Genomic DNA, 23,446 nt, shown 5'->3' on the forward strand with positions numbered 1-23,446 from the left:
AGCCTTCTATATTTGTGAGTCTACTCAGTGTATTCACTTAAGTGTAGGTTATTTCAACAGCAATCACAAACATATATTAATCATCTAATATGCACGATATCTCCCTTATAAAACTCCAGTATAGCCATTACTCATGTCATATCATGACTACTTATCCTCAGGACAACTTATTCCCAGTGTCTAGCACAGGGTCAGGCATATAATAGTTGCTAAAAAGCATTTAGAAACAATGAATGGATGCCTTTAGTTCCAGTGTATTCATTAGTTAGTGGTTATGGGCTTATAATCACTTTGTATCCAGTCCAGCCTTCACCTTTTCTTGGCAGCTTAACTTTATTCAAGTCACTCATCTCCTAATCTTTAAAATGGAAATATGAGCCCCAGTCAACCCAACTTTAAAGTGTCCTCAGGAGACTCAAATGGAAGATAAAGCCACATATAAAACCAAGAAGTTATTATTATCTGACAAAACACAAACAGAATAAGATTTCTGGATCTTTACTACTCCTTCTGTTCCCTTAAATCCAACATCTCAATCCTGCGTCTTTCCCAGTACCAGGGATTTCAATACTGGCACGTTCTGTTGAGTAATCAGTGAGCATCCATATTTGGTTTATGCATAGTCATAAACAGCAATGGCTGTATTCTGTCACAAACTATTTCAAGGACCCAAATTTGAAATTAAGTAGATAAGTATTGTTCTTCCATTATTTAGGAATAGTTCTGCTAAGGGGTAGACCTTTGAATCAATATCTGCATTTTTTGAAATTCTGATATTCTTCTCTTTTGAAAGAAGAAATGCCCCATATTTCTCATCCCTGTGCTTTTTTCCTTTTCTTGCTTACCTCATATTCATTTTCCTATATGTTCCTGCTTTTCATCATTCCCAGAGCACCTTCCCCTGATAACTCTCCGAATATTTACCACTCTTTAAGGCTCACAGAAAGTTCATCTGTGAACTCCTACATAAATAGAACCATTGCAAGACCTCAGTCACTAGCGGGCCAACTTTTAAGCTAGGATTTGAATATTCAGCATAGAATCACAGGCATTTGCAGCTGGTACAGATTTCATGAATCACTCATTCCCAGTCCACAATGCCACAAAATGTGCAAAGGAGACAAGCCCATTTTCATATCAAATACACAAAAGATTTAAGACCTGAATCCATGCCTTCCCAGCTGCAGGCCAGGGTTCTATCCTCCACCATGTTTCCTGCCTCTCTATTCTAATTGGCCCAGAAGTGTTAGCGTTTGCCTTTCTTCCTTGACCTTGAGGACAAAGATGACACTTCTAAAGAGTTTTTTGCATTCTCCAGTTCATTTAAGTTCACAACATTTATTGTGTGCTTATGATACGAGGCAGAACAAAATCACTCTGGGGATCCAGAAATGAATTATATTTTATATATATCTAAGTCTTGCCCTCATGGAGTTTCCAGTTAGGTGAGAAAGAAATACTAGAATGCCCTCCAATTCCAAATGATTGAAAATTAAATAGTTATAAGTGTAGAGAGCTGTGGAAATATCAAAGAGAGGGTGATCAAGTGGAATGAGGAGAATCTAAGATGCTTTCAAAGAGGAAAGAACATTGGGCTAAGCTCTTTTTGGATGAGTAGGATTCCAACAGGCCAAGAACCAGTTCAGATCTGCTCAAGAAAAGGTTGTTCATTGAGTGTCCCCACTTGTTTCCAAATGTGTGAATATGTTTGAGTAGGATATCGGGTACATTAATAGCATTTGCAAAACAACACTACCTACACCTGGTTGGCTAAAAATATTGTGACTATGGATGCAGACGAAACCGAGTTTGAATCCCAGTCTGGCCACTTACTGCCTATGTGACTTTAGACAAGTTATTTCACTTAGCTGAAGCTCAGTTACCTCATCTATAAAGTGGAGAAAACAAATAGAACCTATCTCTCTGATGGTTATTATAAGGTTTAAATGAGATAGCATATACAAAGTACTAAGCACTGTGCCCAGCACACAGTAATTACTCAATAAATATTAGCCATTCACACGTCTCCTTGTCACTGTTAATCTCTTGTGGAAAGTAAAAAAAAAAAAAAAGTGAAAAAGTAAATAATATCCTGCTGAAGGGACATGATTCCTACAGCTCAGATGCTTTTCCATACAAGTGCCATACCAATGATGGACCCCAAAAAGCACTTTATGAATGAAAGGCAGGGGCTAGCTTAGCCCAGCTCTTACCTGTATATTTTATATCTGGTTGTAAATCCTTGACGGTGTCTTTCCACAAAGGATAGGTAGCTCCTGGAGTGGTGGAAAGGCCCCCTGTCTGAAATAAGCCAATCAAATTCCTTGGAGACATGTTGGTCTGTCCCAGCTGGTTCCTGGTGGGAGGGCTGCACTGAGATACGGCCCCATATAAACAGGAAGTAGAGGAGCTCAACAAACCTCCAGTTCATGCTTTTCTGCCGGCCTTTTTCCTCTCATTCTTGCTCCATTCTGTGGAGTCCTGTGGAGAAAAGAATAAAAAGAGAGAGAAAGGGGGAAAAAGGAGGAAGCAAAGGAGGGAGAGAAGAAAGAGAGAGAAGTGAAAAAAATAAACAAAATAAAAGGAAGAAAGAGAAAGACAAAGGAAAAGAAAAATGGTATTAACACATCATAATACATTACATCAATAAAGCGCTTTAAGGTTTACAAAAATCGGTACAGTGTCTGGTTGAGAGCATGACATCTACAGAGATCTGGGCTCGCGTTCCTGCTTCGCTGTTCACATGTTGTGTGAACATGTACAAACTGCTTAACTTCTTAGGATGCAGTTTCCACGTTTGTAAAACAGAGGATGGGCTTATGTGCCTATATCTTGGCACTTGGCATGTTGTAGGTGTTCAAGGCACGCGTGATGAAAAAAGGAATGAAATGAACAAATGCAGAAGCAGAGTCTGATACAGCCAGAAAGGGACGAGGAGACAGAAGTCAAGGGTCTGTCCCACCTAGTATCTTCACAAACAACCTGCCTCGCATAACAGAGACTCAGCAGAATGAGAGTTCCTTTCTCTCCTCCTCTCGTGCAGACATGTACCCACTGAACACATGCTTTGCTTTTGCATAATCAGATGAATGCACAAAGTCTTAGGATGGCTTATGATCAGGACTATCTGGGTTGGATACCTTACAGATGAAGAGTTCATTAGAGTACACTTCTACCATGCTCAGTGGGATGTCTCTTTCACTCCACGGACATGTGACCAGAGAATGCACCTTGGTGACTCTGAACCTCAAGGTTCCCTGATGCTCACAAGGAAAACTAAAGGCCAAGGAACTAGGTGAGGTCTTGCCCACCTCGTTCTTTCGGTGGCAGCATAGCACAGCGTTGCCATGCTGCAGAAACACTTAAGACTAGGGCAGAGCTTAGACAGAACCTCCTTGTGGGGAGGGGTGAAGAGAAACCAGAAAGCCATACTTAACCTTTGGAAAATTTACAAATTTTGTTTTTATCATCTCATCATCATTCTACTTACTAGTTTACTGCTGTGCTGTCTGTGTCCCCACCCCACTTATTCTAGAAGAGCTTATGTTACTTCACATTGAAAAGCAGCTTTGAATCCAGGTTCCATCAGTTACAAACAGTATTATTTCAGGCCAGTCATTTAACTTCTCTGAGCCTCTGCTTCCTTGTCTGTAAAATGTGGTTAACAACAGCACCTACAGCCAGAACTAGCGTGAGAATGAAATGGCACCACTGACGTAAAGTGTTCTACCCAGTGCCTGGCATTTAGTTAAGTGCTCAGTAAATGGCATCAGTGATGATGAGGATAATGACAATGATGAATGTTGGTGCTGCTGTCCACTTATTCCCTGTTGGGAGCGTCTCTGCTCATAGTGTCCCCACTGCCAGGCCAAGTCCTATTTATCCTTCCGTAACTAACTGAGGCCAACTCCTCAAAGGTCATTTCTTTTTTCTATTCCTTTTAAAAAGTGTTAGTTGTTCCTTTCTCTCAGCTCTAGCTGCTCGTTTTATATAACTGTACGTTAACACTTATTATCTTTTATTACACTCATTTGCTTCTGTGTCTGTCTTGCTCATTGGGCTGTGAGTCTTTAACTGGAAAGAACTTTTAAAAGACTGTTTCTGTACATGGCTAGCTCTGTGACTCTGGACAGTCACGTCCTCTCTCTAGATCTCTGATTTTTATGTCTGCCATTTAAAAATGTGGCAAGGGCACAAACATTTTATCAAGTGTAAAAATAGGTATAAACATGAATAAATATGATAGCTTATTTGTTTACTCTTCCAGCTGAAAATGGGAAGAAAGTAAAGCTAAAAAAGAGAAAATCAAAAAGAGAGAGATGTGAATATCCTATCCAACTGGATATTTCCCTCTGTTGCCCAATTGCACCATTTTATTACGAGCAGCTACGGAAATCTGCTTGGCACTGCAAGCCCCAGCTGTCAAGGGCAAAGGAGAGAGGCACGTGAGCAGAGGAGTGGGCTGGCAGAAGCTGCGGCCTGAAGTTTTGTTCAGAGCCTAAAACAAAGCCGTACATGTTGAGTGCAGAACTGTAACAGCTACAGCTGCCAAAACTGTCTGCCAGAGCCCACCTGAGTGGCAAGCAGGGGGTGGAGGTGATTGTGCAGAGATCCCGGTGGGGAGCTACAACACACTGAAATCGCAGCATGTCACCTATCCAGCCCTTCTACACGGCTTCTGTTGTAAGAGGGTATGGGGGGCAGGGGGGCCTGTGAGAGAATGCCTGGTTGTTAGACTCTTTGCAAGGAAACAGGATTCAGAGCATTGCAGCTTTCAAAAGAGGAACGCGGCGTTATGTGGAACAGCAGCATATATGTGTGTGTGTGTCTGCATGTGTGTTGAGTGAGACATCAGCCTATAGTCCTAGAATTAGCGGAAATTTGAGGGATCTATTCAGTGCTTCCCAAAGTGGTGGCCATTTTGATCCCCAAGGGACATCTTTGATTGTCACGACAGAGGGCGTGCTACTGGCATCTAGTGGGTAGAGGCTAGAGATGCTGCCACATATCCTACAACGCACAGGACAGTCTCCCACAACATTGGACCCAAAATGTCAATGGTGCAAAAATTAAACCCTGCTCTGATCCAACTCCCTTTTACAGATTGCGACCTGAGTGGCCAATTGGGCTGGACTCCTGTCTCTTGGCTCTTGGTTTTCATTCTGCCATGTTGTTTTGACAGGGCAGTGGGTGTATGTGGGGCCTGAACCTTCTTTGCTGTTGGGGTCTGTGATGCAATCTACATTTGAGCAAGTAGAAATGAGTGCTTCGTGGAAGAAGTCGGAATATGTCTCTGTTGACTTAGAAAATCACAATAATCCACAGAACATGAAAAATGAAAATGAAAGTTTCTATAAGGTGCATTTTAATAGAAATCCGTATTTTGTTGGGCAAGAACAAGGACTAGTAGAGACGTTACCCAAATGTTGTCATACGCTGACAGACACTGTGACTCCCATTCTGTAAACAAGCCCATATTGCCACGAAATGTACTAGAGACTTGGGATAATATAAGGGTCACATGACTGGTATTTATTGAGCATCTATTGTGCGATTGGATCTAAAAATATCTGTTCTCTTGGTAGTAGCCAAAGCATACAGTACAGAGCAGATGTTAATAAAGGTTTATTCCACGAGGTAGGGACAGCTATCCCATTTAACAGACGAGCATCTTGGGACTTGGAGACATTTAATAACTTTCACAAGCTTACAACTCCTTTGATTCAAGATTCTAACCTATGTATATCTCATTACAAAATCTGTATAGTTTCCACTACATCCCCCACCCTCACCCCACCCCAGCTGAAATTAGGTCCTGCCCTCCAGAGATTCAAAATATCATGGGAGAGTCACACCTATGGGTGAGGAATTCTAATATGAAATACTCTGTCATAAATACTATAATGAAAGAAAAAAGTCCAATGGAGGAATAGATGCCAGAGATAATGTTTTCAACCAAGAGATCTGGAAAGGATCCTACAGAAGAGGTGGTATTTGAGCAGAGCTTTAAATAGCATAGAAGGTTTTATTAAGCAGAGATGGGGAAGACGAAACTCCAGCAGAGAGGGTAGCATAAAACAAGACTTGGGGGTGGGAGAGGGCAGAGTGATGGGGTGTGTGCCACAGTGGCACACAGAGTAGCAGAGGTTTTAGTGAGAATAAGGGTCCACGAGGCATTTGATCACCCACATTTTTCTTTCTCTCTCTTCTCTCCCTCATCAAGCAAGAACTGGGTGTTTCATTTTGGTGCTGTACACTCAGGACAATGCATTGGGGATGTTCAAGAAATTCATTCATTCATCCACTAACATATTTAGATGGAAATTAAATACTGAACAGAGTAGCCAAGGTCCTCAGGGAATTTATTCTCTACTGGATTGGGAGGAGTAAACAAATGAGCAGTCACCATATGTATGATGGTGAGGAATGCTCTAAAGAACATCAAAGCTAGGCAGAAGGATTGAGACTGAGGGTGTTGCTTTACATACAAGGTGTTCAGGAAAAGCTTCTCTGAGAAACTGGTTTTGGAGCATAGGCCTGAAGAAAGAGAAGGAATGAGTGGTACAGATGCCTCTGGGGAAAAAGAAATGTCAGTGGAAAGAAGGGAAAGAGAGAGGGTCAGCATTGGTTTACCTTTGGACATAGAAGTCAAGTTGCATTTCAGTCTCCCATGGGGGACTTTCTGTGTAGTTGCTGTGAAAGTCAGTTTGAGGAAGGAATCATGCATTTACTCAGCATATACTGTGTCAGGAACCCCACTAGTTGCTTTACACATGTGACCTCATTGCAATATTGTAAGAGGTTATGGTCCCCATTTTATACATGGGGGGAGGGGAAACTGAGGATAAGAAAGTTTAAGTAACTGACTCAACACCACAAAGCCGACAAATGGCAGAGCTAAAATTGGAGGTTGTGCTGTTCAATTTGAGAGCCACTGACCATGAGGCTATCAATCACTTGAAATGTGGCTAGTCCCAATAGAGAGGTGCTGTAAATATAAAATACAGACCCAGATGTCAAAGACTTAGTAGGAGTAATAGAATCTAAAACATCTCACTAATATTTTAAATTGGTTACATGTTGAAATATTACTATTTTGGATGTATTGGATTCAATAAAATATATTATTAAAATTCATTTCACTTGTTTCTTTTTAATTGTTTTAATGTAGCTCCTAAAACTTTAAAATTATACATGTGCACGGTATTCTATTTTTTCGGACAGTGCAGGGCTAGAATGAGCCTTTTCTGCTTTGTAACACTGCCTGGGAAGGTCACTCATCCATCTCCACGTTTTTATCAACATTCGGAGAATCCAATTCACTCTCACCTACAACTGTTTGGTTAACCCACTACGTACTTGCTGCCACCCTTCAAAAACCAATAAACAAGCAGACAATAAATATGTTACAAATAAAAACTCCCATGCTCAAGGGCCACACCTCCCAATTCTCATCCTTGAGACAGCTCTGGATATCTAACACATTATCAGAACTGTTGTTTTTCCAACATTCATAACAGGAACTTCCTGCCACTGGGGTTTAGAGCCTGTGAAAGAGAGACTGGTTCTATTCCAAGCGCTGCCCTTGACCCCTCCACGACCTTCTGTGAGTCACAGGCCCACTGCTGCGAGGTGCCCTAGTGGCCGTGGAGCTGCTGACGTGGGCTGCAGCATGGAGAGCACACGGGGCCCTTGGCTGAACCGTGCTATATATAAGCCTGCAGTGTTATTAAGGGAATCGGTTTCATCCCACACAGAGCACATTCTCTAATTGTTGCCATTGTAAATTATCTACATCTGAGGAACATATGCAGGAGACAGAGATGAGAGAGAGGGGCCTTCCGGCAGCAGTGCCACCAAGCTCCTCCTCTGGAGCTTTCTACATGGATTGCTGGGCCATTGCCCACATTCTGGGCCAGAGAATGGAAGGGAATGCTTCCTCCATCCCCCACCCTTGGGGCCCCTGAGGCTGATGACCCAGTCTGAGATCACCCACATCCAGGCTTCAACTTCTAACCCTGTATCTCCAGATAAGACTTCTTACCAGAGAGACAAACCTACAAAGCTGGGTGACCTTGAGCACATTAATAAACACTTCTGTGCCTCAGTTTCCTCATTTATAAAATGAGGGCAATAATAGGAGGTTGAGTACCTCTTAGGCTTCAGATAAGGATTAAATAAGATTTTAAATACATCTATTTGAGTCTCAGTTCAAGCCCAGAACAATAGACGCCAATAGATAACATATTCTAAAGAGAAGTGCATGACCACTATACAGGACTTACAAAGAAAGGTAGCCGAAATGCACTTTTTGAGATTCTTAATTTCTCACCCACATGACGGCATAAAGAGTTAGATGTTGGGATCACGAGTGGAGTTTGAGTGAGAACTGACAGCGTGCCATGAATCCTCCTGCCCACCCCTAAACAACTCAGGGGGAGAGCCAGGGTTGAAGCCCCTCACCTCAAGCTTCAAAACAAGACCACTCAAGGAACATGAAAAAATGTCCACAGTAGTGTGGGGGAACATGGTGGATTGGTGTCTGACTGACTCCAAAGAAATCTAAAAACAGAATTCTAAAGAGGGAGATCTAAAGAAGGGCAGGCTGAAACCTGGTGGCAGAGTAGTGGCTGCGATTTGGGAAGTAACTGCTTAGCTCATGTGTGTCAGGAATGTGGCTCCCATGGATGAGAGGTAGGCCACATGCAAGAGAAAGCCAGGAGAAGTTGCCCTAGATCCTGATCTGGAGGGACAGAAAATTCCAGCAAAAGGAAACTGGAATCGCCCTGCCATTTACCAAGGGTCCCAGGAATGACTGGTTGGCAAGCAGTTGAAAAGAGATGCATTTTCCTTTGTCAAAGGAATCACAAGTAAGAGATCCCAGAGAAGATGGGAAGCTCCAGATACTGCTAAAAATGCTGCATGTGAAAAACATTAACACTGAATACCTGCCAAGCCCTCAGAGCACTGATGTTAAGTGGTCAAAAAAGTACTAGATGTTAAGTGGTCAAAAAAGTACTGGTGGAGGAAGACTCTTGCTAGCTCCTTACCTCTTCATCCTTGATCAAACCCCGTACCCTGAAGAAGTCAAGATCAAGGTTAGCAAGATGGAGGAGGTATGGAAAAGTCCTAAGTTGGGGGAAAGAACAGGAGAATCTGGAGGAAGAGTGAAGTTTTTCACTTGAAATAAAATTTGATTTATTTGTTGTAATATACTGAACCAGACACATTAATTACTGAAGCAAGACCATATATGAGGAACAGAGGTGAACTGAAAAAATATTGAATGGAACTTGAAAAAATCATGGACTTGCCTTAATTTTCATTCAAATGTCAGGGAAACCCAATTCAAGAGTAAATTTAAACAGGGAGAAACAAGAATCAAGTTTTTTTGTTTGTTTGTTTTGGTTTTTTTTTGTGAGGAAGATTAGCCCTGATCTAACATCTGTTGTCAATCTTCCCCTTTTTGCTGAGGAAGACTGGCCCTAGGCTAATGCCCATGCCCATCTTCCTTTACTTTATATGTAGGATGCCTGCCACAGCGTGGCTTGATAAGTAGTGTGTAGGTCTGCGCCCAGGATCCGAACCTGCGAACTCTGAGCTGCTGAAGCGGAGCACGCAAACTTAACCACTACACCACGGAGCCAGCCCCTCAAGTTTGTTTTTGATTTTTGCTGATCTAACTATGAATCTTGTTTGGTGAAGGAAAAGATTCCATGTATTAAAACACTTACCTCAGTGCCCAGCTCCTACAAAGTAAAAGTCCAATGAAGTCCAATTGGAATTTACTCATCCAGGCACAAAGAGCAGGAGAAAAGTACCAGAAGTTCTAGAGTACATGTTTATTACCTACTTTCAACACTTAGCCCAAACATCAGACAGCCACAAGTGACCAACGATACTGGAGTGAAGAATGGGAGTCCTACAGCACGGAGAGGCTGGGTTCCATCCTCCCTTCACTTTCAGTGTATCGTGATGCTTTGGCGTGTATCTATGCCTAGTTCATAAACTATAGAGTTCAGGATTACAGTATCTGATTTTAACTGAACCTAGTCTCACACAATGGGCAAGTGGCTTAAAAAGAAACTGTGGATTGGCAATAACGATAATAACTCAAGTAAGCATGAACGAGAAAACGGCGGAGGACCAGCCACATTCCAACGCCAAACCAAAACAATGAGGATCTAATCAGCTTTGTCAAGAACTGGCCAAAATAATTCAAGATGATCAAGACGACCAATTAAAATATGGATTTACGTATACTATTATTAATGCTGACCCTTGCTCTAAGTGGACATTGAACATTGGGGAATTGTGATATTAGCTAGTAAAAGTAATATGTGTAACTTATATACATACATTCATAGGGAAGCATATAGTCAAAATTTTGTACTGACTGTTATGTGTGTGATTATAGAAAAGTCTAGAAACCATTGGAATGAATGTTCATTATAATTAGTATATTTTATGTTATTTTCAAACACATAATCAACATCTCTAGGAAATCCCATAAGCTTCCCAAACTCAGAGTATCACAAACTAAAGCCATCAGCACTCTCTCAAACATCCTCCTCTCCTGGTATTCCCCATTCAGGTGAACCACACAGTCTCCTCAATCACACCTGTGAGCAGTCTGAGATTTTTTTCCTCAATTCCTCCTTCACTCTATTCAACCACATCCTCCACCACCACCATCACTCTCTCCTCATCTTGTCAATTTACTTTGTTTTCATATTCATCCAATGCTACTGATGAGTTTATCCTTCTCCTGTCTACTCTGTAAATCTCAGTGTGATCCTACACTTCTCCTCCCACTCCCTTAAACACTTTACCTTAGAAACCTCTCTTTTCTAAGCCCATTCCCTCTTTTTTTTTTTTTTTTTGTGAGGAAGATCAGCCCTGAGCTAACATCTGCCAATCCTCCTCTTTTTGCTGAGGAAGACTGGCCCTGGGCTAACATCCATGCCCACCTTCCTCCACTTTATATGGGAAGCTGTCACAGCACCGCTTGCCAAGCGGTGCGTCAGTGCGCGCCCGGGATCCAAACCGGCGAACTCCAGGCCGCTGCAGTGGAGCACGCGCACTCAACCACTTTGCGCCACCGGGCTGGCCCCCCATTCCCTCTTGACATCTGTCATTTGGAACCTGGCTCTTTCTTACTTGGACTATCACAATCATCTTCCTACTGGTCTTCCTGCTTCATATGTCTCTGCCCCCTTCGTCCTACGCACCACTCTAGTTGCCAGAGAGATTTTTCTAAATACATATATGACCATGACACTCCTCTAATTAAAGAGACTCAACAATTCCGTATTGATTGCCTTAGCCTTTAGTCTTCCATTCAACAATGTTTATGAGCTGGATCCTTTATAGACTCACCTTTTCCTACTTCCTCTTTTCCACATCCCACCCTCAATTTACCATGTTCTCCAGACTCTCCCCAACTGCACCCACTGAACACACTCTAAACTTTCATTCCTCGTTGGCTTTGCTCATGCTGTTCCCTCTTCTTGCAACGCCCATCCCTATTTCTCAACTTTACAATAGGGTATTTATACTTCACACTATATTTTAAATGCATTAGTAAGGGTGAGTAAAAGACTACTATGCACCTGCTATATGCTAGATACTAGGCCAGACTCTTTCTCATGCCCCGTGACATTAAATCCACAGAACAATCCTATGAAATAGATAGCATTATTTCTAGTTTGCAGATGATAAAACTGAGACTCTTCTAAAAAAACCTGGTGATTTTTCCAATCTCACGTTATTTAAAAATGGCAGAATTAAACTTCAACCTAAGCGAATTCTAAGTTCTATGACTCAGTGCTTTAATATACTAAGGTAAGAAACCATATCATCCTTAGTTGTAGTTTTCTTGTTTCGACAATCATGAACAACCACAAATTAACTGTAAAGATGCTAATGAGGAGAATGGCTAAGTCAACTTGAGGTGTGAAACTTCTGGAAATGTTGAATCCAGGGAAGGCCACGGCAATCTGCAAGAAAACTGAAATAGGTGAAATATTTATTTTTGTGATTTTTTTGTGGATCCTAAACACCAGTTCTTGTAATTAATAATATAAGTTATGTATAGCATCTTTTTCTTCATCAATACTTCATTTGAAGCCACATTTAGGAATGAGAAGATTTAAATTCAGAGAAACTGCCTTTTAAGGTTTCCTTCAAAATTATCAACAGTCTCTGCAGGAGATCTTTCAAAAAGGAAAGTGAAATTAACATTTTGGAATGACTTTTCTGGGTCAGTTCGGAAAAATTCAACAAATATTTGTTGAGTTCCTACTATTGTAATTAGCTCTCACAGTCCAGAGCAGGAGAAGGACAAAGATACAGGCAATTTAAATATAATGTAAGAGAGCAAAGACAGGGTATACCCAGTGTTCTATGGAACAGGGAGCCTCAAGAAAGGGACTCCAAGAACACACCCTGGAGATGGCATCTAGGTAAGGTCTTAGAAGATAAAGAAGCATTTGTGAGCTGAGAAAATATGGGCCCTGTGTTTCAGGCCAGGAGAAAAGCATGAGAAAGGAATGAAGGAGTATGGTGTGTATATAAGATCTACGAACATTTCAAAGTTACTGCAGTGGGATTTCGAGGAAGGGAGTTGCAGGAGATGAAGCAAACAAGCTAAATGGGGTCACTTCTTTTATAATCATATCTTTACACATGACTGGTAGTTTCTAGAAGACATAGATTCTTTCTCCCCTGCCCACCATGTATGCCCAGGATCTGGAACCAATCATATGGTGGGCACTAAATCAGTATTTATTGAATGAATGAACCAAATAAATCAAGAGCTAGGACTAGCCCTGTGGGGTCGCAGGAAGCATTGAAGCCTTTTAAACAGAGGAGTTCCATGTTAGTGTTTCATTTTAGATGGATTACTCCAACTGTAGGAGGTAGTGGATAGATTTAAGAAGGGACAAGGATAAAATTGAAGAGGCTATCACAATAGTCTAGGCTAGATATGCTCTGAACAAGATTTGTTATATTTGACAGGAAAAAGTAAAAAAAAAAAAAAAAAGTGAGAGGCAAAATTAGCAAGATTTGGTGACTGCCTGGGTGAATGGGGTGAAGAAAGAAAAGTGTCTATGATGACTCCTAGGTCTGGTTTGATTAGATTGATGATGGTTCTATTCATGATCATAAATAATAGTGAAAAAGGAATGGATTTAGAGTGAATGATAACAAGTTCCCTCTTGGACCTGTTGAGTTTGAGAGGTCTGTTGAACATTCAAGTCAGAATTTCCAGTAGGCTGTAGAACCCTGAGTCCAAACCAAAAGAGAGGCCAGGACTAGAGGCTTAGATTTGTAAATCAATATGTACTAGTGGTGGTTAGAGCTGTGGAAGTGGATAAGAACACCCAGTGAATATGAATGAGACAAGAGTAACAGAAACAATTATGGAGCAATGCTCATATTTAGGCAAGATAAAGAAGGAAAGAATCCCATGAAGTAGAGTAAGAAAGGATTGTAAGAGGGAGAGGAGGAAAATCATGAGAGAATAATGTCAACAAAGCCAGAGGAGCAGAAACATTTAAGAAGATAAGGGTCTCAAGTTTCAAAAAGCTACAGAGTAGTCCCACATGATAAAGATTTGAAACGCTTATTGGACTTAAGAATACAGAGGTAGCTGACAGTTTCCCATGACTTGATGGGAACTGAAGATTCATTGAAAGAGATTAAGGCATGAATGGGACATGAATAAATGGAGGCATAGAGTGTAAAGTACCTGACAACGAAGGAAAGATCAAAAAAGCAGTAGCTAGGGCAGGCTCCGTAGCTTGGTGGTTAAGTGCGCGCGCTCTGATGCTGGCGGCCCGGGTTCGGATCCCGGGCGCGCCCTGAGGCATCGCTTCTCCGTCCAACCCGAGGCCGAGTCCCACGTACAGCAACTAGAAGGATGTGAACCTATGACATGCAACTATCTACTGGGGCTTTGGGGGGAAAAAAATGAATAAATAAAATCTTTAAAAAAAAAAAAAAAGCAGTAGCTAATGTTTCTCCTTTCTCTCCACCAGAGAGGGAAGCGAATAGTCAATAGAACTATTTTTTTGTAGAAAGATGAGGATACTTATAGAATCAGAGAACAGATACAACATTAAAGAAGAAAAGAAAAACATCAGAGAGAAAGGCAATTAGTACTGATTGAAAGAACAGCATGGGATCTGGGGTCGGGGTGGAATACCAAACTCTGTACCAGTCAATAGGAATCAAAGAAAAAGAAGAAAGTGTCCATGGCTTTAGGGAGCCATATGCTGGTAAGGGAGATAAATCCATATACCCCAAATTGCAAAACAATGGATTGAGTTTTATCAGAGACCTGAACAAAGCGTGGCTGGAACAAAGGAGGGGAAAAGTGACTCAAACAGAGCCAGTTCAGGAAGACTTCTCAGAGGCTCTGAGATTTCTCTTGGGCTCCAGTGGTTCAGGAAGTGATTGTCCAGCTGAAGGGAGAGAAAAGGACTTAGAAGGCTTTTCAGGTAGTGGGACCAGCGTGAGCAAAAGACATAGGATCATGTGATTTGCACCTATTATGTGCAAATCACTAAATTAGATGCTGCATGGGATACAGAGTTGAGTAAGAAAAAACTGCTCTCCCTGAGGAATACTGAAGAGCCTGGAGTTAGAACAGGATGCCAAAGATGAATACTGGCACTATACAGGTACTCAAAATACAACTGTTCAATAAATAAACAGTGTTCTGCTGAGCTAATGGCTCTGAATTCTTCCCTGTGGCTAATCCATCTTAATATTCAGTGGGAGAAATAAATAAAACACTTAAGGTTCCATCTGAACCCAAATTTCAGCATTTACTCATCAAAAGGTCTGACCCTTGGCTTGATGTTTCCAAAACTTTATTAACGAAAATAGCTGAAAGGTTCCTGGTGGATCCATTTGGATAGAAGCTCCCTGGGCTCTGCTCGTTCCTATGTAATGACCTCATCCCCTTACAGAATGCTTTTTAAATGATGAACTTAGAGGATGGTACAACTTCTGCTTGTCGATGACAATCATGAAATCCAATGAAGAAGGTAGGGGACACATCTGAGTATTTAAGCAGGTGCTTGGTCAGAATCATAGATTTAAAACTATGTGGTCAGTTTGGAGATTGTTAAGTGCCCTCTCTCACCCCCACTCTCTTAAGACACTCTTCATTCCATCCTTGCATTTCAGCAAGACTTTGTGATGCAAAGGGATCGAGCTCCCATTTGATCTCAGAGCCACTTTTAACATATATAAAGTAGGGATTTATACCTCTCATTCCCGAATTGAGAGAATGAACATTCAGCAAGGTAACACCAGTAAATTATTTTAATAAACATACATAATTCACTTAGTCCTCAAAACAAGCAAGAAGAAGGTATGATTATTATTCTCATTTAATGGAAGAGGAAACAAGAGGCCAGAAAAGTTCAGTAATTTACACGCGATTTGTTATTTTGTTTTGCTTTTTTGTTTTATTTGTTTATTTATTTACTTATTTATTTTTTTGTGATAAAGACTAGCACTGAGCTACCATCCGTTGCCAATCCTCCTCTTTTTGCTGAGGAAGATTGGCCCTGGGCTAACACCCGTTTCCATCTTCCTCTACTTTATATGGGATACCGCCACAGCATGGCTTGGTAATCCGAACTTGCGAACCCCAGGCCACTGACACAAAGTGCGCAAACTTAACCGCTATGCCACCAGGCCGGCCCCCTTGTTTTATTTTTTTCAACCTTAATCCAGTAAATTTGGCACTCTATTGCTAGCAACACACAAAACCCTAAGAGAGAACAGCAATTTCTCAATACACATCTGCATACACACAAAATTTGCTCAACTAGTGTTTTTTCATTGACCCTCCTGTGATTCTTGTCTTGGGGTCTTCCTGCTGCCACAAGTGTCCCTTGGTAAACACGTGCATGGCCAAGTCTGTCTTCCTCTATCACCACTGTCTCTCTCCAACACTCTCTAAGCTCCCACAGATCCTAGAGCTGTCATTCTTCCCCAAATCTCCAGTCCTATTAATATGGGAATCAACCAAAGGATTCAATACTACCCTGCCTTTGGCACTCCTTTGGGTTTCAGAAAAAGTAGGCCACAGACCAACAAAATCAAAATCACTAGAGATGCTTAATAAATATTTAATCTCCTGGACACTTCACCAAACCTACTGAATTACAATCTCTAGTAAGAAGGGTATAGGGATCTGCATTTTTAATAAATGCTCCAGGTGAATATTACGTACACTAAAGTTTAAGACCCACCATCCTGTCAGGTGACAGAGATGGCCAGGATGACCTGAAGCCATTGCTTAACTCTAAGAAATGCCTTACTATTGTTGGAATGTCAAGTATCAAGATAAGCTAGAGCTGGGGTCCTTCCTATCATCCTTCAAATCCAAAATAAAAAAAATCATTGCACTGTCTGATTTCTAAGGGCTCAACCTGCCCCATCTGTGTGATTTTGAGAAAGCTTCATCATGTCTGTGAACATCTGTTTTCCTATCTGTATTGCTAGATTTGGGAACTCTGGATTAATAATTCTAGGCACCATTTTTGAGTCCTTACGAGAGTAATGATCATGATGAAAACAATTTATGAACATTTAGTGTATGACAGGAACTGTGTCAAGAACTTTACAAATATTATTTCAGTTGGCCTCCACAACTACCTATGGGACAGGTGTGGTAGATTAATGGCCCCAAATCACCCTTCCCTATAATCAGCACTTTGTCATGTAGTTTTCCAGCTCTTCTACTAAAGAGGTGGAGTCTATTCCCCATTCCTTGTTCACTATTTAGGCTCATTATTGTAACTCCTTTTGGTCATTAGCATGAGGCAGAAGTGATGGTATGCCAGTTCTGAGCCTACACCTCAAGAGACCCTGTGGGTTTCTGCTTCACCTCTTGTGCTTCTGCTGCTGCCACAAGAAGGACGTGACTGGCATTTCAGAAGGAGGATGAAAGACATGTGGAGCAGACTGTCCAGCTAACACGCCTCAGCCAAGCCAAGCTTAGAGCAGAGACCCCAGCTGAAAAGCAGAAGCAAGAGCAACCCAGCCTAGATCAGTGAGATTGGGTTAGATCAGCCAGCCCCTAGCTGACCCATAGACGCATGAGCTGTAATAATAAATGCCAGTTTTTAAAGCTATTGAATTGGTGGTATGTGTGGGGGTTGGGGGGAGGGTAGCTAACAGATACGTGAGGTAATATTACTATTCCCATTTTGTAGATAAGGAAACTGAGAGTCAGTGAAGTTTAGTAATTTGTTCAAAGTCACATCATGGATAGTAAAAGTCAGAGTTGAGATCTGATTCTAGGTCTCTCCAAAGTCTAGGGTCTTCACGACCACACTGCACTCTGAGCTACTGGGCTGAGGACTCTGGTCTCTAAGCCAGGTGTACTTAAGCTAATGTGACTTGTGTGAGTCCCAAGCAGTCTCTGTTTTGTTTTTTGTTTTTTTTTTCCTTGCTGAGGCAGATTCACTCTGAGCTAACATCTGTTGCCAATCTTCCTCTATTTTGTACGTGGGTCGCCGACAAGTGGTATAGGTCCACGCCTGGGAACCGAACCCAGGCTGCCGAAATGGAGCACGGAGAACCTAACCACTAGGCCACAAGGCTGGCCCCCAGCAGTCTCTATTTTTAAAATGCATTTTTGCCTCCAGACTTCATCAGAAATTCGGAAGGTGAGGTCCCAGAATCTGTGGTCTTAAAACACTCCCAAATGATTTTAATGCATTTGTGGGATGATTAGCCTGTATTGGGAATAGGAGAGGAGGGCAAGTCTTGAAAGAGGGGGGCACTAAGTGTTCACTGAGGTTTTCTCCTTCTCATAGGTGGTGAATGTGCAGTGTAACCTAATCCGTCTATGCATAAGAAAGGAGGCTTGCAGGTTTTAAGCCAGAAAGGAACAAGGTGTTTCATTGGGAACTTGAGGAAAGAAGAAAAAAATTGCATCTTTTAGATGAAAGGACACTTAATCTTCAAAACACAAATCATTTTTCCATACCACAGTCCCTTCAAGCCTAGGAAGTCTGCTGAGGCCTCAAGTCAGGCAAACAGCTTGTGTTTTGCAGATTAAGGAGCCTTTAACCCAAAGGATCCATTTTTGTGAAACTCCAAAGGAAACGCTCGTCTATTTCTAGCTGATACACTCCCTGACAGAGGCGGCTTTAAATACAGTCCGAGAAGCCGGCTGCTTCCTGCTGGGCCTGGGGCCTAGCACACAGTAGGCAGTTAGATAAATGGGAGAGCTCCTAAAAGAGATCCTTTGCCCAAAATATCATACTTGCCTCCTTGCCAGGATGCCTCAAATGCTCATTATAGAATAAACACAACTTTGAAATATTGAAAGTTCCCCTTCAAGGAAGAAGGCTAATAATGCCGAGCAGGAGGAGCGGGCATCTATCTAGCACTCTAGAACTGATGGGACATACCACCTCATCTGATCCCCTCAACAACACTGTGTCACCTGCAGAATGGGGAAACTGAGTCCTCACTTCACAGGCAAGGAACTGGGTTCTAGAGAGTTGAAGTAGTGAGCATGAGAGTATCCAAACATGCTCCTTCATAGATCCAACACCAGCCCCAAGGCAACCAGCAAGGATAAAGCCTGAAGTAGGGTTATTTACGGAGAACAAACTAGCGGATGCCATGAGGTTTAACTGACATTGGACTAGGCTGAGTCAGGATGCCTAAATTCCAGCCCCAGTCCTAATACCACTGCAGAGGCAAGACGAGGTCAGCAACATCCCCACCACTTCTCTGGAATGCAGTCTCCGCATCTATAGAATCAGGAAGGTGGCTTATGTTTTCTCAGATTTCTTCCAAGTTTAACATTGTCTCAGGCTGTGATTCTATACTGGTGAAATAAAGAAGACACTTACATATTATGAGAAAGAGAGAAGAAGAAGAGAGGGAATGAAGGAGGAAGAATTGAGGGAGAGAAAGAGGAAGACACGGAGGGAGGGAGAGAGAGAGAACCAGGCTCAATTTTGGCTTGCTTTGGATGAGGGGAAATCATGCCAGACAAGAGAAATGGAGTCTGAGGAAGTGAATGGATTTGATTTGTCTAAGCCTTAGGAAAGCAAATATTACTGAAATGTTGGCTGACCGCCACTGACTTCCAAACAGAAAATGGCTTCCAGATAGACTGCGGGGGCTCAGCAGGGTCTGTTTGAGTGAGTGATGGGGTAGCCATGAGCTGCTGGAAAGCAGGGAGAAAATTATAATGTTCTCCCGACAGAGACCAAGAGAAAGAGCCAGCCGAGGAGAAGGAGAGAAGGCACCAGCTGGGCCTCCCCCAAAAGGCTCAGATAATTTACACAAAACCCAGAAGGGCCTCTGGAAATGGTTAACCTAAGACTCAGCCAAGTTACAATGCTGGATGCAATGAGAGTCAGTCAGTGCAAAAAGCACTGGTTTGGGAGTCAGAAGGCCTGGGCTTCTGGCCCAGCTTGGTCTCTAATTCACTGTGTGATCTGGGTCAAGGCTCCTCCTGTCCATGGACCTCCATTTGTTCATGTAGAAAACAGTTGGAGGTTTTAAATGATCTCTGAGGGCCTTTCTGATGCAGGCATTCTATGACATACTATGATTAAATATCAGTGACTTTCATGCATGCAACAGGTATTTATTGGACACCTTTCGTGTGCCAGGCAACATGCTAGCGGATGAGGTAACTGACATCGATAAACCTAAATTCGGCTTTCTGCGAGATCATCAGCACTCTCCTAAGGTGGGGAGTGACCCAAAGGTGCCATCCGATCCAGCCTTCTATCTCTACCAAGTACAGAATCCTAACATTGCATGGTTTGATGTTCATCTTATTTCTGATGATCCATAGGGAAGGGAAGGGGCTTTCCTTGAGAATCACTAAGATTTCATGCAGTCAGGGAGTTCTTCCAATGAGTCTCCCTGAGCCTAGCCTGCTCTCCAGGGAGGTAGTTCTTGCTAAAGCTGAAAGATATGGGAAAAAGTCTGCTGGTTTGCACATTAATGTATTACTGGCATCACCATATATATGTCATGTACAGGTTGAAAAGAAAACCCATTAGAAATGTCCTCCTAATACTCTGAACTATTTTAGGCTGAATGGTCCTTAAAGAGAATCAAGTCCAGCTGCTTCATTTTATGAAAAAGGGAACCAAGGCTTACCTCAGGTCCCACAGCTAGTTAATGGCAGAAACCAAGATTAAAGACCAAATCTTCATGGCTCCTCATGCATACTATTTTTACTACTCCAAGCATCCTCTCCTGTTTCTATAGGCATTGATTTTTTGGGGCAAGGTTTTGTTTTGTTTTAGCATAAGGACCATTTCCAGCGAAGTCAACTTCCCCAATTCAGCAACTCATTACTCTGAGAGCAATCATACTGTAATGTGTGTGAGGGATGGAGAGACATTTGGGCCTTTGGGGAACACACTGGAGGGGTGATGGAGAGAGTGGGCTGTGAGGGTGGGAGTGAAATGCAGGAGAGAGAGCCTGTGCCGGGGAGCAGAGGGAACAAGAATGCCGCAGTCAAATGCAGCGGTGGAAACAAAGCAGTTGTATTGATTTGAAAAGGCAGCTTACTGATGTTGACGCGGCCAGCCTGGCTCTTCCTGGTCTGCTCTCCTCTCGTTAGGTCTGTGAAGGCACACACCCTCAGAGGTTCAGAACCATCTATTCTGTATGCAGGGGGTGAATTGCGGGGAATCAGGACCAGATGGTATGTGTTCGTTTGACAAGATGAGAGAGAGAAAAGAGAGAGGGAGACAGAATATGAGAATGCAAGGGGATGGATCCCTCTTCTCAGATGAATATAATCTAAAAGAAAGGAGATGCAAGAGTCTAAAAGGATAGGTACCTGAGTCTATGGAAATGGGCTGGGGCAGCCTTCTCTTTAAAAGGAGAACTATGGGGCTGGAGGGAGAAAGGGCCAACCTGTTCTCCATCACAATGGCTCTATTTCTAAGCAAATTTCATCCTCTCTCATCTGAACCACTGGACTAGCCTCCTAATTCATCTCCTGAACTCAATCCTTCCCTTCTAAAGCCTTGCAGGAAACAGATGCTCAATAAATGTTTGATGAGCAAATAAACAGCCTCCAACATTGATTTCATCATGTCAATGATGACGGATTTTTGGTGCATCACCACTTCTTCAGGGAATGCAAACTCAAAAGCCTACAGACTCCAGACCATAAACATGAAGTGGCCAGGTATAGAGTTTAAGAAGGGATAATGGTGACAAATGGTAGGCACATGACCCCGTGTAGGACAGCAGACTGCTTCCATGTGGAAGAATATCTCTAGGCTGCCAGGTCACCTGATTTCTCAGGAGAAGCCAGAAGGAAATCCAGATTTTCATGTGAAATCTCTCTATTTTTAAACATTGACAAATGACCTCTCCACCACCCTGACCTGTGAGGATCAAATACAACGCATCCATGTGCCACACAGGTGCATCTGTTTGTGACCCTAGCCTTACAGGATCAAGTCCAAATATCTTAATTAAACACCCAAGCCTGTCTCTTACCTAGATCTAATCCCTAACCTTGCATTTGCTTTCTACACACCAACATAGATTCCATAACCACAGCAAGTCCAATTTCCTTACGCTTTGGGAAATACACTGCTGTCTTTAGATGCAGAACATTTTATTTGCCTGTTTTGTCCCACCTAAGCCCTGCCTCCTCCAGGAAGCCTTTCCTGACTGCATCAGCCCCTTCTCAAATCCTATAGCTTGGAGGGAATATAATTGTTCTTTGTCTTTTAAAACATATCCTGTCATTCCATGGTTACTTAACAGAACACTTCAGTGGGAAGAGTGTTTGACTGGGAACCTAGGATACCTGGGTTCTAATCCTGGCTGTCCCCCCATCTTCCTGCGTGGCCATGGGCAAATTGCCTCCTCTCTATGAGACTCAATTTCCACCATTTCTGAGATGAGGATATTGGCTTAAGGTAGCAAGTTTTTAAAGTGGGCTCAGAGGTGGCCATGACACAGGGAGGGGTGTTGGGGTGCAGGGGAGGCTCTTCAGGCCAATCTTGCTGCTGCCTTGAAAAACACCAACCCCTAAGGCTCTGACTAGGTTCTGGCATTTGTGAGTATACAGTTTTTGCCTCTGCAATTAGACTGGGCTTTTCTTGAACTCAGCTAAGCTTCACTGATCATTTATTATGTGCCAGGCACAGTGCTAAATGCTTTTCCTGTATTTTTTTAATCTCTTGTCCCCTCTTAGCTCCTAGCCATGTTCTGTGTACATAGTGAAAGACGCAGAGAGAAAAACACCAACTGGGAAATGGTTGTCCCTTCATGGCCACTCTCTGACCACTTTATCTTGACAGTCACTTCCAGTTTCTGGAATTCAGTGTCCCCTTCATAAATGGAAAAGACTGGAGTAGAAAGAATCTTTTCAGCTCAAAATAGGAGAAGGAGGAAGGAGGAAAAGAAGAAAGGGAGGGCAGGAGGGAGGGAGGAAGAGAAAGTGAAGAGAGGGAAGAAGAAATTCGAGAGGAAAGGAAAAATGAGGGACTAAATGAAGGGGGAAGATAAAGAAAACTTTAATTTATTTTTTTTTTTTACCTGGACAGCAGCTCCTACTAATCTTGTTTTCCTCTAGACCAGGAATAGAAAATTTGTTCTTTAAAGAGCCATGTAGTAAATATTGTAGGTTTTATGGGCCATATTGTCCAAGTTTCAATTACTCAACTCTGCCACTGTGGCATGAAAGCAGTCAAAGACAACAAGTAAAAAAAAAAAAAAAAAAAAAAAAAAATGGGCATAGCTGTGTTCCAATAAAGCTTTATTGGCAAAAACCGGTAGTGGGCCAGATTTGGTCCCTCCTCAAGTGCCCTTGTGCTCCAGAAAGGATTCACCCCCCAAGCCACCCTATCAGGTACAACCTGAGCTTTTCCATCCAGAAGAGGACCCATGAGCTGTTCTTCCTCTCCAGACACCTAAAATGATTTTACTTATTTATTTAGAATTCATGCCCCATCTACCCTGAGACACAGCTAAAGTGATATTACAAAGTTAAATAAGATATAAATCAGGACAATTAAAGTAAAAATGGAACAAAGAATAGTTAAAACGAGTGAAGGAAGAGATGCTACCAGGCACCTGGGAAGAGCTAATTGATCTGGATTTAGTTCTGAGGTTCCTGGCAGCTAAAGTAAAGTGAAGTTAATTGGCCCCCAAGGGGCTCACATCCATGAGCAGGGTCTCATTAGCATCATCCATCTACCACTGAACAAAGAAAGGCTGAGCTGAAAGGTGTGACAGTGTGCCCCACCTCCCTGGTGCAGGGACAGGCCTAGGAACTGCCCCCAATCCAAGAATCTCCTTTTCCCCAACCCAGGAAAATCTTCAGCATATCACAACAGCAGAAAGAAAGCATAGATTTGAGACACTCGGACTCTATATGCCTCAGAAGCTGAGGGACTTAATTGAG

The 23,446-nt window shown here is 42.4% G+C and overlaps 1 protein-coding gene across 1 annotated transcript in view; it reads right to left on the bottom strand.

Moving 5' to 3' along the window:
* BRINP1 (BMP/retinoic acid inducible neural specific 1) overlaps window positions 1-23,446 on the bottom strand; it is a 174,069-nt gene that overhangs the window by 123,628 nt on the left and 26,995 nt on the right. Inside the window, exon 2 of the mRNA XM_058523891.1 lies at window positions 2,214-2,481. Within this exon, the coding sequence (XP_058379874.1) occupies window positions 2,214-2,431 (218 nt within the window). The 5' untranslated portion in view covers window positions 2,432-2,481. The remainder of the gene's footprint in view (window positions 1-2,213; window positions 2,482-23,446) is intronic.

Source organism: Diceros bicornis, chromosome 28 (genome assembly GCF_020826845.1).
Source record: "Diceros bicornis minor isolate mBicDic1 chromosome 28, mDicBic1.mat.cur, whole genome shotgun sequence".
Taxonomy (NCBI): domain Eukaryota; kingdom Metazoa; phylum Chordata; class Mammalia; order Perissodactyla; family Rhinocerotidae; genus Diceros; species Diceros bicornis.